This window comes from Mobula birostris, chromosome 6 (genome assembly GCF_030028105.1).
Source record: "Mobula birostris isolate sMobBir1 chromosome 6, sMobBir1.hap1, whole genome shotgun sequence".
Lineage (NCBI taxonomy): Eukaryota > Metazoa > Chordata > Chondrichthyes > Myliobatiformes > Myliobatidae > Mobula > Mobula birostris.
In genome coordinates, this window is record NC_092375.1 from 165,096,611 (window position 1) to 165,109,376 (window position 12,766).

The 12,766-nt window shown below is 38.0% G+C and overlaps 1 protein-coding gene across 1 annotated transcript in view; it reads left to right on the forward strand.

Annotated features, from left to right (window-relative positions):
• Positions 1 to 12,766, forward strand: part of ttn.2 (titin, tandem duplicate 2) — a 391,135-nt gene that overhangs the window by 313,892 nt on the left and 64,477 nt on the right. The window contains exons 216-227 of the mRNA XM_072261778.1: positions 57 to 338; positions 429 to 728; positions 1,006 to 1,308; positions 1,408 to 1,716; positions 2,484 to 2,765; positions 2,861 to 3,160; positions 3,259 to 3,552; positions 3,653 to 6,619; positions 6,728 to 7,048; positions 7,160 to 7,444; positions 11,832 to 12,131; positions 12,258 to 12,560. Of these exons, the coding sequence (XP_072117879.1) occupies positions 57 to 338; positions 429 to 728; positions 1,006 to 1,308; positions 1,408 to 1,716; positions 2,484 to 2,765; positions 2,861 to 3,160; positions 3,259 to 3,552; positions 3,653 to 6,619; positions 6,728 to 7,048; positions 7,160 to 7,444; positions 11,832 to 12,131; positions 12,258 to 12,560 (6,246 nt within the window). The remainder of the gene's footprint in view (positions 1 to 56; positions 339 to 428; positions 729 to 1,005; positions 1,309 to 1,407; positions 1,717 to 2,483; positions 2,766 to 2,860; positions 3,161 to 3,258; positions 3,553 to 3,652; positions 6,620 to 6,727; positions 7,049 to 7,159; positions 7,445 to 11,831; positions 12,132 to 12,257; positions 12,561 to 12,766) is intronic.

A 12,766-nucleotide genomic window follows, 5' to 3' on the forward strand; every position in this document is an offset into this window, starting at 1 on the left:
TTGCAAATTGAAATTTCTTTTCAAAATGGTAATAATTGTGTGTAAATTATCTTTAGAACCACCAACACTCGAACTGGATTTCCGAGATAAGTTTATTGTGCGTGTGGGTGAATCCTTCAGCTTGACAGGACAATATAAAGGGAAACCTACACCAAAAGTTTCTTGGTTTAAGGATGACGAACCAGTCGAAGAGACAAATTGCTTAAAAATCAACACAACTCCAACAAAACTATGTCTAAGTATTTTCAAAGGTGTCCGTGCTAATTCGGGTAAATACTGTGTAGTTCTGGAGAACAGCACAGGAGTACGGAAGGGTCTGTGTCAAGTGACTGTAGTTGGTAAGTTAATTATTTTTCACCTTTTTCAGATTAAAATCTTGTAACGTTGAACTAGAATGCAGTACTGAAACCAAATTTTACCACCTTCAGATCGTCCGCAACCTCCAGTTGGCCCAGTTGTTTTTGATGAAGTTCACAGAGATAGAATGGTTATTTCCTGGAAACCTCCACTTGATGATGGAGGCAGTCAAATCACAAATTATATTGTTGAAAAGAGGGATACAAACAGAGAACTCTGGATGCCTGTTACTTCTTCAACTACAAAGACAACTTGTAAAGTTGCAAAATTAATTGAAGGCCGGGAGTATATTATTCGTATCTATGCAGAAAACATGTATGGAATCAGTGACGCATTGCTTTCAGAGGAAGTTAAAGCCAAAGATCGCTACAGTAAGTGCTGGACCTCAGAATTAATTTATTAAATTAAAAAAGCAAATATTGAATAAAGTAAATTTTAAAATCAGGTGTGTTTTCTATCTTTTGTTGTCTGGAATATGACAGTTTATGGTTTAATAGTGTTTTGTATTTAAAGGCTTCGTTATTTTGTTAAAATAAAGTGGTATGTGTGGTGATAGCAAATATGTTCTGTCTCCTATTATATTAATGGATTTATAAACTTGGTCTATAATTTTTTTTACCAAGTTTTTGTTTTATATTTTTTCTGAAGGGGTTCCTGAAGCACCAGAACAACCAGTGATAAAAAACGTTACGAAGGATTCTGCTGTGGTAATTTGGAATAGACCTCGAGATGGAGGCAAGCCCATCATTAAATATATCGTTGAAAAGAAAGAAACAATGTCCAACCGCTGGTTAAGAGTATCCAAAGAACCAATTTATCCAGACACTCAGTATACTGTAACAGATCTCCTTGAAGGCTGTGAATATGAATTCCGTGTCTCAGCAGAAAACGAAATAGGAGTTGGAGATCCTAGTCCACCATCTAAACCCTTCTTTGCAAAAGATCCAATAGGTATATTCAGCTTACATCTATTTCTTTCTTTTCTTTGAAATAACAATTTGTGATGTATTTGTAACATTTATTCTAACCACTATTTTACTCTTCATTTAGTTAAACCAAGTCCACCTGTTACTCCCCAAGCAGTAGACAAAACTAAATCTACTGTTGATTTATCTTGGCAACCTCCTCGCCATGATGGAGGAGGAAAAATATTGGGATATTTAGTGGAATATCAGAAAGTTGGTGAAGAAGAGTGGAAGAAAGCCAATCAAACACCAGACTCTTGTCCTGACATTCATTTTAAGGTGGCAGGTCTTAATGAAGGTGATACATACAAATTCCGGATTACAGCAGTCAATCAAGCTGGTGAATCAGATCCAGCTTATGTTCATGATCCTGTTCAAGCAAAAGACAGAATTGGTAAGTGATGTACTGTATGTTGTATATTTAATACTTCAATAATATTGTAAATATATTGTTTGATTAAGCATTCTTTGTTTGAATAATTGATTATGGGTTATATGTAAAAGTATGTTAACAGCATAAGACGTTATGTCACCACGTCATAAGTTCATAGTAAAGGTATTATCAAAGTACATGTATGTCACCATATACAATCCTGAGATTCATTGTACTTTCTTCCTGATGGCAGTAGCAAGAGTAGAACATCTGGGTGGTGGGAGTCCCTGATGATGGATGCTGCTTTCCTGTGATTCCATCTAGATATGCTCAGTGGAGGGGAACACTTTACCTGTTTTGAACTGGGCTGTGTCCACTGCTTCCTGTAGACTTTTGCATTCAAGGGCATTGGTGTTTCCATGCCAGGCCATGAGGCAACCAGTCAATATACTCTCCAGCACACATCTATAGAAGTTTGTCATGCCGAATCTTCGCAAACTACTGAGGAAGTAGAGGCGCTGGTGTGCCTTCTTTGTAATTACACATGTGCTGGGCCCAGGCCAAGACCCATAAGGAATAAAGGAATGCGCCTCACTAAAGTAAAGAACGAACAAGATATATTATTCCCAGCTCTGTATTTTTCTTTTGATTAATTTCTGAAATTACAAGACATACCAGACAATGTACAGGATTGCTATGTGGATCATTCCACATTGAGAACTTCTACCATTAGTGCTGTTCTGTTAAATTGTTTCTATATATGTAAAACTTCCTTATTTCCTTTGCAGAGGCTCCTGAATTGTTTGTAGATGCCAACATGGCTCGAAGTGTAAACATAAAAGCAGGAACTACCTTAACCCTCAGTGCAACCATAAAAGGAATGCCAATTCCAAAGGCCAGTTGGAAAAAGAATGACAATGAAGTACCAGTTAAAGCTGACATTGAAAGTACAGCAGTGAGCAGCAAGCTTGAAATCCGTAATACTGTCAGAAATGACAGTGGATGTTATTCATTAACTGTTGAGAATGAAGCTGGTAGCAAAAGTGCTGCTTGTACTGTTACTATATTAGGTAATGTGAATGGGCCATGAGAGTTATCAGATCAATTTTAATCAAATTGATTTGTTCAGTAATTAAAATAATAGGAAACTCTTAATTATTTTCAGATAAACCTGGTCCACCACGTAACTTGCAAATTAGTGAAGTTAGAAGTGATTCATGTTATCTGACTTGGAAGGAACCAGAAGACAATGGCGGTGCTGTTATCTCTAACTATATAATCGAGAAACGAGATGTTGCAGCTCCTCAGTGGATCCCTATCTCATCCACAAGCAAAAAACATAGCATTATGGCTAAGTACTTAATGGAAGGCACCCAGTATTTATTCCGTGTGGCTGCTGAAAACCAGTATGGCCGAAGTAGCTTTGTGGAATCAATAAAACCTATAAAGGCCCTTGATCCAATATGTAAGTTGTTATTTGTTGAGATTAACATTTTCATATGAATACTTATAATATTTGTACCCACAACATTTAACTTACCAGGTTGTTGCTTATTTTTATAGCTCCTCCTGGCCCACCTAAGAACTTACACCATGTTGATGTGGACAAGACTGAGGTGTCTCTTGCTTGGAATTACCCAGATCGTGATGGGGGTTCGGAAATCAAAGGATTTTTAGTTGAATACCAGGAAGAAGGAGCAAAAGACTGGATTAAATTCAAAACTGTTAGCATACCTGAATGTGTTGTAACTGGTTTAGAACTAGGGAAGATATACAGGTTCCGCGTTAAAGCTCAAAATGCTGCTGGGCTTGGTCGTCCAGATACAACTGTACCTGTACTGTGTCAGGAGAAACTAGGTTGGTTTGTTTACTTGCTCTGTTCTTTCAATTACTTTTATTTTTTATTTTATTGTCACATCCTTGACATATATTCATTCATTTCTGCTTTATGTTATAGTGGCACCCTCGGTGGAAGTAGATGTAAGTTTGATTGAAGGTCTTGTTGTCAAGGCTGGCAGCACAGTCAAACTTCCTGCTTTTATAAGAGGCATTCCTACTCCTTCGGTAAAGTGGGTCACTGACGCTACTGAACTTAAGTCAGAAGGCGAATACAAGATTGATACTGACAACCGCTCTACCATGCTAACAATTAAGAACTGTACCAGGAAACATAGTGGTGAATATGTACTTACTGTCTCCAATCCAGCTGGTAGTAAGTCAGTGGCTCTACACTTGATCGTTCTGGATGTTCCAGGCCCCCCAGTTGGTCCAACCAATATCCTGGAGGTAACACCACAGCACATGATCATCTCTTGGCGTCCACCTAAGGATGATGGTGGAAGCCCTGTTATGAATTACATTGTTGAGAAACGAGAAACTAAGAAAGAAACCTGGGGTATTGTTATCTCTGGAAGCACAAGTACCCAAGCGAAAATTCCACGTCTTCAGAAAGGCTGCGAATATATTATGCGCGTTCGAGCTGAAAACAAGATTGGTATTGGTGAACCATTAGAGTCTAAACCAACTGTAGCTAAGTATATGTTTGATGTTCCAGGCCCACCTACTAAACCAACTGTTTATGATATCACAGAAAATGCAGTCACAGTATCTTGGGGTGTACCAAAATACGATGGTGGTAGTCCAGTTATTGGTTACATAATGGAACGAAGGGAGAAAACTGGTAAATGGATCCGTGTAAATAAGACTCCAATACTAGATCTAAAATTGAGAACCGTTGGACTTTTTGAAGGTAATACATATGAATTCAGAATATTTGCTGAAAATATTGCTGGTCTAAGCAAACCATCACCAGTTTCTGATCCAGTCTCAGCAATCCGCCCTATAAGGCCACCTGGACCACCTATCAATCCTAAACTGAAGGACAAGACAAGAGAAACTGTTGACTTAGTCTGGACAAAGCCCAGCAATGATGGAGGCAGCCCAATCTTAGGATATATTGTAGAATGTCAGAAAGCTGACACTACAAAGTGGGATAGAATTAATAAAGATGATTTAATCCCACAGTGTGCTTTTAGAGTACCTGGCCTTATTGAAGGAAATGAATACAGATTCCGCATAAAGGCTGCCAACGTTGTTGGTGAAGGTGAACCAAGGGAGCTGCCAGAATCTGTAATTGCAAAAGATATTCTTTATCCTCCAGAGCTGGAACTTGATATTGTTTGCCGTGATCTAATCACAGTTCGTGTTGGACAAACTATTTCAGTAACAGGACGTGTTAAAGGCCGACCAGATCCAGAAATTACATGGTCAAAAGAAGGCAAAGTGCTTGTTGCTAGCAAACGTATAGAGATTTGTAATGACTACCCTGTGATACAGCTACTAATTAGAGAGGCAACTAGAGCTGATCATGGTAAATACCATGTAGTTGCTAAAAATAATAGTGGACAAGTTCAAGCTGCTGTTATTGTCAATGTCCTGGATAGACCAGGCCCTTGTAAGAATATCAGGACAAGCTATGTCACTAAAGATTCCTGTATGCTTTCCTGGGAGAATCCAGATGATAATGGAGGCTCAGAAATTACTAACTATATAGCAGAACACCGTCAACCCAATCAGAGAGGATGGTTTTTGATCTCATCTGATTTAACTAAACGTGTAGTCAAGATTCCACTTACAACAAACCAAGAGTACTTCTTCCGTGTGTGTGCAGAAAACAAAGTTGGACTAGGTCCAACAATTGAAACAAAAACACCAATCTTAGCCATTGATCCTGTTGAGAAGCCTGGAGAACCAGAAAACCTACATGTTGCTGATATAGGAAAGACTTTTGTCCTACTTAAGTGGAGAAGACCTGATTATGATGGTGGTAGCCCTAACCTGTCCTATCATGTTGAGAGAAGATTAAAGGACACAGATGAATGGGAAAGAGTGCACAAAGGGAGTATTAAAGAGACAAGTTTCATGGTTGATAAATGTATTGAGAACCAGACTTACCAGTTTAGAGTTCAGACCAAGAATGAAGGTGGTGAAAGCAATTGGGTGAAGACTGATTATATTATTGTCAAGCCAGAAGTACAAAAACCAGTCTTGGATCTAAAGCTTGCTGGAATATTAACTGTAAAAGCAGGTGAAACTTTCAGAATTGAAGCCGCAATGAGAGGCAAACCTCAACCAGAAGTTGTCTGGGTAAAAGACAAAGATGCGATAGATCTTAGCAGATCTCCCCGAGCTAAGATTGAAACAACTTCTGATGCATCCAAACTAATTGTAATTAAATCTAAACGAGAAGACAGTGGTAAATATACAATCACTGCAACTAATCCGGCTGGTTCCTTTACAGCTTATGCTACTGTGAATGTTTTGGATGTACCAAGTGAAGTCAGAAATTTGAAAGTATCTGGCATTGCGAGTGATAGGTGTAGAGTCAGCTGGGATGCACCAGCAGATGATGGTGGATGTGAAGTTCAAAACTATGTTCTTGAAAAATGTGAAAGCAAAAGAATGGTCTGGTCTGTATTCTCTACTTCTATAATTAATGAATATGCAAATGTCACTCGTTTGGTTGAAGGAAATGAATACATATTCCGAGTGCGTGCAGAAAACAAAATAGGCACAGGTCCACCATCAGAAACTAAGCCCATTATAGCTAAGACACAGTTTAATAGACCAGGTCCTCCAGATGCACCAGAAGTCACCAAAGTCAGCAAAGAAGAAATAACTGTTGTATGGAATCCACCAGAAGATGATGGTGGAAAATCAATTACGGGATACATATTGGAGAAGAAAGAGAAACGAGCAGTTAGATGGGTGACAGTCACAAAGAGTCCAATCCCAGAAAGACGAATGAAAGTTACAAATTTGATTCCTGAATATGAATACCAGTTCCGTGTCAAAGCTGAAAATGAAGTTGGATTAGGAGAACCAAGTCCACCTTCAAGACCAGTATTAGCAAAGGATCCTATGGGTATATACATTTTTAACATTAAGTCAATTTTCTATAAACAAGTTTGAATGCTTTTCTCATCACTCACGCCACATTCTCCTCATTAATATTCTGTTTTTCTATACACAGAACCTCCTGGTCCACCAACTGGCCTTAAGGTGATTGATAGTACAAAGACCTCCATTTCTCTTGGCTGGACAAAGCCTGTTTATGATGGTGGTTCTCCTGTCACTGGTTATGTTGTTGAAATGAGACCAAAGGGTGTCGGTAAATCTCCTGATGATGGATGGACAAGATGTAACGTTGCAGCTCAGCTGGTTGTTACTCAGTTTACTGCAAGCGGCCTTGATGAGAAACAAGAATATGAGTTTAAGGTTTCTGCACAGAATCAGGTCGGAATTGGTCGTCCTGCTGAACTTAAAGAAGCAGTATCTCCAAAGGAGATCTTAGGTGTGCATCGCATATTACCTTTCTTTACTTTATGGTATATAAAATATATTTAATGTAATCATATTCTTTTCTTCAAGAGAATAAATCTTTCATAAAATGGATCTTTTTCAGAACCACCAGAGATTGACTTAGATGCAAGCCTGAGAAAAGTGTTAACTGTCAGAGCTGGATGTCCTATCAGATTATTCGCCACCATCAGGGGCCGACCAGCACCTAAAGTTACTTGGAGGAAAATTGGAATAGACAACGTTGTTCGAAGGGGTCAAGTAGACTTGATTGACACAATGACTTTCCTTGTCATTCCTGATAGTACCCGTGATGATTCTGGCAAATATTCGTTGACACTTGTAAATGCAGCAGGTGAAAAGGCTGTGTTTGTGAATGTTAAAGTACTGGGTGAGTACCTCCTTTTTATGTTCTATTTCATGATTTGATCTAACCATGAGAAAAGACTTTCTGATATGTTAAAGAGAAGTTTCTTGATTGCTGTATTTCTTGTCCCAAGAAGAAGGTCATATTGCTAGATCTAATTTTGGGAAGTAGTATGAGTAAACTGGACAATGCTGTATTCCTGGGATTTTCAACTGCTGATTATATTGTATAAGGTTTTAATTGTAGCGCATAAGGAGGAGGAGAACCATGAATAAAAGTGCTTCAGGTAATTGAGAAGAGATTACTGGAGTCAATTGCAAGGCAGAAATGTGATAATGCAGTGGACAGATAGCACAAGAATAAGTTGACAGCTAAGGTAATAAGGGAATCAAAACGGCACATTAATAATGTGTCACAGAATAAAACTGACCAAAGAAGAAATGGCTGAGGAATTAATTAATGACTCAGTGAAGGTACTTACTAGTAGATTAGATATCAACAAAGTCATGTGAAACAAGGAAGTTATCAGAATATTGAAAGAAATTTAAAAAAGAATAAACCTAAGGCACTAGAAAGGTCTAAAGTGCTGTTATATGGTTGTTCACCCACTTTGAATAAGGTGCAAAGCCAAATGATATGTATTGGATTTCTAAGGAATATAAATGTAGATATTACAGAGTTTCTAAAATATTTAAATTATTCTGAGGTTAAAAGAAGGATGCCACAAAAATGGAAGCCTGCAAATTTTCCACTCAAAACTACAAAAATTGGGGAATGAATTTACCTTGGTCCTGGACATATATACAATAACCTGGGCGAATATTGAGGTTTTTGATTAGGTAACAGTTAGGGATGTGGCAGATGATGTTTTATATATACTTAGATAATAGGTTTGTTCATTATATTGGAATGAAAGAGACAGTTGTAACATATGTTCAAATAACTATAGATAGAAAACAGAGGGTTACAGACTGGATAGAAGGACCTCATGGTGTTTTTCAGGATTTAGTTCTGGAACCACTGCTTCTAATCATAAACACTTGTGGCTTGGGCTTAAAAGTAAAGAGCAATATTCTAAAATGTTGAAATTATTCAAAATTTGTATGTGTACTGATACTAACAGATAGCAGTGAAGAAGATACAAATAGACTTCAAGTGCTCCACGAGGAGTTTATCAGAATTTCACAGAAGAAAATAAAGTAGATTATGTGAGCCTAAAGCATATGAAAACATGTGAAATTATCTGTTTTGGTAGGGTGAGGAGAGGTAAAACAAACTAAATGGAACAGTTTCAAAGATAAACATATTGTTTTAAGTAAACGTTTTAAATCCCAGGTCTGATTAACAAAGGAGATAAGGTTCAACATGTTTACCAGAGGTTACATTAACCTTTTGGGAAAAACAGCTGATTGTCCTCAGCATCCCATCAAAATGGAGGTGTCCATGAATGGCCTAAGGCAGTGTGTTCCTTGGTCATGCCTGGGATTGTTCAAGTATTCTTAATTGGTTCTCTGATGATCAGAGATTTAAAACCAGTTGAAATAGATGTAACCATCTCAATATGTAAAAATTATTTTAATAATTAAAAATAATCAATTTAAAAGCACACACAATTGACATAAATTAGGTAAAATTCAGTTCAGTGATGTCATTCAAATGTCATGCCTACGATAGCTGGTATAAAGCCAGTTACATTCCTTTCATTCTGCTCCTGAACTTCATCCTGAAAGTCAAATGCACAGCAGCATAAGTGGAAAAATCAGGAATGCACTAACCAATGCCATAATTTTGTTCATTAGCAGTTCTGTCTGGAGTCATGAGCTGAAAAGGTTCATAATCGGAGCCAATAAAACATAAGCCTAGAAATTCATTTGCATTGCACATTATTTTCAGTGTTAGGCAAGTGCTTTTCTTCAGAGTGAAAATATGAAAAAAAACATTTTCAGGTCATTATGAATCATCCTTGCAACTCAAAATCATTCTGATTTTGGAGCATTGAGTGGGAACTTGGACCATGTTAAGCTGGGGGCATCTGCCTTTGGTCAATCATGGAATAAAGTGATCTTCAGACTGCAATGCCAATCTGTGAAGGCTACAAGCTTAAAAAAGTGTATATTTAAATCGTTGGAGGTTTCCACACTAAAAATTAAAGCCTTCCCAGAATCCTTACCATAGTCAACCAAAGGATGCCACCATACAAATTGAAGCCTCTTCTGCTCCAAAAATCACTACTCCATGTGCTGTCTATATCCTATACTATACATAACAAAATGCTAGTTTTCCTGACACTGCAAAACCCTGCTAGCCATGCATGATTTCCTCTTGCCACTTCTCTCCACCAATTCTCCAGCTTCAAATATCATTGCATTCCACTCTCCTGGCCAAGGTTCACCCCATCTCTTCCTTCTATTGGGCTAATGGACAACTATATCCTAGGCATAGCCTCAGGAAAATAGACCTTTACTCTTAGGTAGGACTGTAGTTTTACGCAGTGGACCAACAACTAAACCTTGTTTCAGTTGCCTTCGGCCACACCAAATATACGTGCTAGAAATTCTAGGTAAAGTTCATTCAACCATACACATGAATGCCAACAAATGAGACAACATTCCTCCAGACCAAGGTACACAACATCTGCTGTATAACTCACACACATAACACATAAAGTAATATTACCACAAATTAACAAATAATATTGCATATATATGACGCAAGTTAAAAGGTAAACAGTATAACCTGCCTAACACTACTAGTGTTTCATACGTGATGAAACCTGAGGCAGGGAGTTCAGTAGTATTATAGCCTGAGGGAGGAAGCTGTTTCCTGTCCTGTCAGTTCTTGTCCTAATGCTGTGTTACCTTCTGCCTGATGGATGGAGGTCAAGCAGATTGTGGGACAAATGGGAGGGGTTACTGACAATGCCGAGTGCCCTGCATATGCAATGCTCCTGATAAATATCAATTTCAGTTTGGCCCCAGAAGAAAATTAAAAAGGCAAGAAGGTATGCCAGACCTGGTAAAGCATGAATTTAACCTCAACTAATGCACCCAATACTATATAGCATACCTTAAAGGTATATGATGATTTTGGAAAGAGTACTGAAAAAAACACTAGAATTTCTATTATTTGACTGAATTTTTTGTTGGGAGTGTGGATATTGCTGACAAGACTACTTATAGCTTATCCCCAATTGCCTTTGCAAGGCGCAGGTGAGCCAACTTCTTGAACCACTTCAATCCTCTTGTTGAAGGTACTCGAACAATGCTGTTGAGTGAAGTTTAGGGACATAGACCCAGTATTGATGACGGACACATTCCTAAGTCAGATGGTCTGTGACTTAGAGGGGAACTTGCAGGTGATGATGCTGCAATGCACCAGCAACATGCTTGGGATCTTCCTTTGGAACAGCTGAGATTATTAATTTCAGTGCATTTTGTAGATGCTGTATACTGTAGTCATTTTGTAGTGGCAGAGAAAATAAAGAAAGCTTAATGTCAGGAAAGATTCAGATGGAATAAACAAAGAAAAACTATTTCAATAGGTAGGTTTCAATAGGTACATTTAATGTCAGGGAAATGTAACAATATACATCCTGAAATTCGTTTTCTTTGCAAACATCCACGAAAACAGAGGAGTGCCCCAAAGAATGAATGACAGTTATAATTTAGAACCCCAAAGCCCCACGACTCTCCCCTCCCATGCATAAGCAGCAGCAAAGCAATTACCCCCCCCACCAGCAAAAAAGCATTGGCACCCCCCACTCCAGCGTGCAGCAAAGCATCAATAAAGACACAGTCTTGCAGTACCCGGAAGACTACTCATTCACCTGGTATTCAACATACCACAGGCGTACCCTCTCCCTAATTAGGGAAAAAAGAGGTGTCCCCAGTTTCACATATTACGAGGGGTGATTGATAAGTTTGTGGCCTAAGTTAGATGGCCTAAAGTTATACAGCTCTCATTACAAGCACGTGCAGCTCAATTCTTTGAGTGATTATGTAGAAAGTTTGAAATTAATAACTTTTACGGTATTTCTGTTTCAGATAATTGAAAATTGCTAGGCTTTCTAAAATTGACTGCTTCCACTTTAGGCCACGAATTTATCAATCACCCCTCATATAAGTATTTCAAGACACATATTGAAGAAGCAACAAGATAAAGACCTTTCGGTTCCACAAGTGGTTAGGGTTTGAAATGTTCTGTTTAATTGTGGAAACAGATTTAATAGCAGCTTTTACAAGGAAATTGGATGAAGGAGGAAAATACTTAAGGGAAATGGAATAAGAGTTAAATACTGAGATTAACCAAATTGCTTTGACTTCATAGCACAGTCTTGATGGCTTATTGGTGTCCTGAGATATTCTATGATTTTGTTTTAAGATTACATTGATGTTTTTTTTCTCAATTCCAGATACACCTGGGCCTGTCTCAGACTTTGATACTTCAGATGTTACAAAAACGGGATGCCAGTTGTCATGGTCACCACCTGAAAATGATGGTGGTAGTCCAGTAACACACTATATTTTAGAAAAGCGTGAAGCAGACAGGAAATCCTGGGGCAGAGTGGTACATGACTTCAAGAAAACTAGTTTCAAGGTGATTGGTTTAACACCTGGAACTGAATACTACTTCAGAGTAACAGCTGTCAATCAGTATGGTCCTGGGGTACCAACAGACATTCCTAAATCAATTATAGCAAGAGATCCAGTCAGTAAGTATATATTTGTATTTTCTCATTAGTCCTAGAAAAAACAATCAGGCTTTGCCAAATTGTTCATTATTTCATTATTTTTTGTGGATTTTTAGATTCAAAGTAATTTTGTAACTTAATTTTTAGGTGAACCAGATCCACCCAAGAAATTGGATGTTGTTGACATAACAAAGAATAGTGCATCACTGGCGTGGTTACCACCTATAAGGGATGGAGGTGCTAAAATTGATGGTTATATCGTTGAGTATCAGAAAGAAGGCGAACCTGAGAAACACTGGACACAATACTCCATAATCAAGGATCTCAATATTCTTGTAACAGGCCTAAAGGAAGGAGTTAAATACAAATTTAGAGTTGCAGCTAGAAATGTTGTAGGGGCTAGCTTACCCAGAGAAACAGAAGGACTTTTTGAAATTAAAGAACAGCTGAGTAAGTACACAGGAAATATTTCTTTATGAATAAAGTATCAAAATTGAAACAAATTTTTGAAAAAAGGGGGCTTGTGAAGGAGGTTTTCAAATGTTAGTGCATAGCAATTCACATGAGGCACAACCTATGTTCAGCGTAATGCTTTGCATGTATTATGTTACCTGCTAAGGATACCTTTGCTGCTCCTTTCCTACAGTGAAATATCA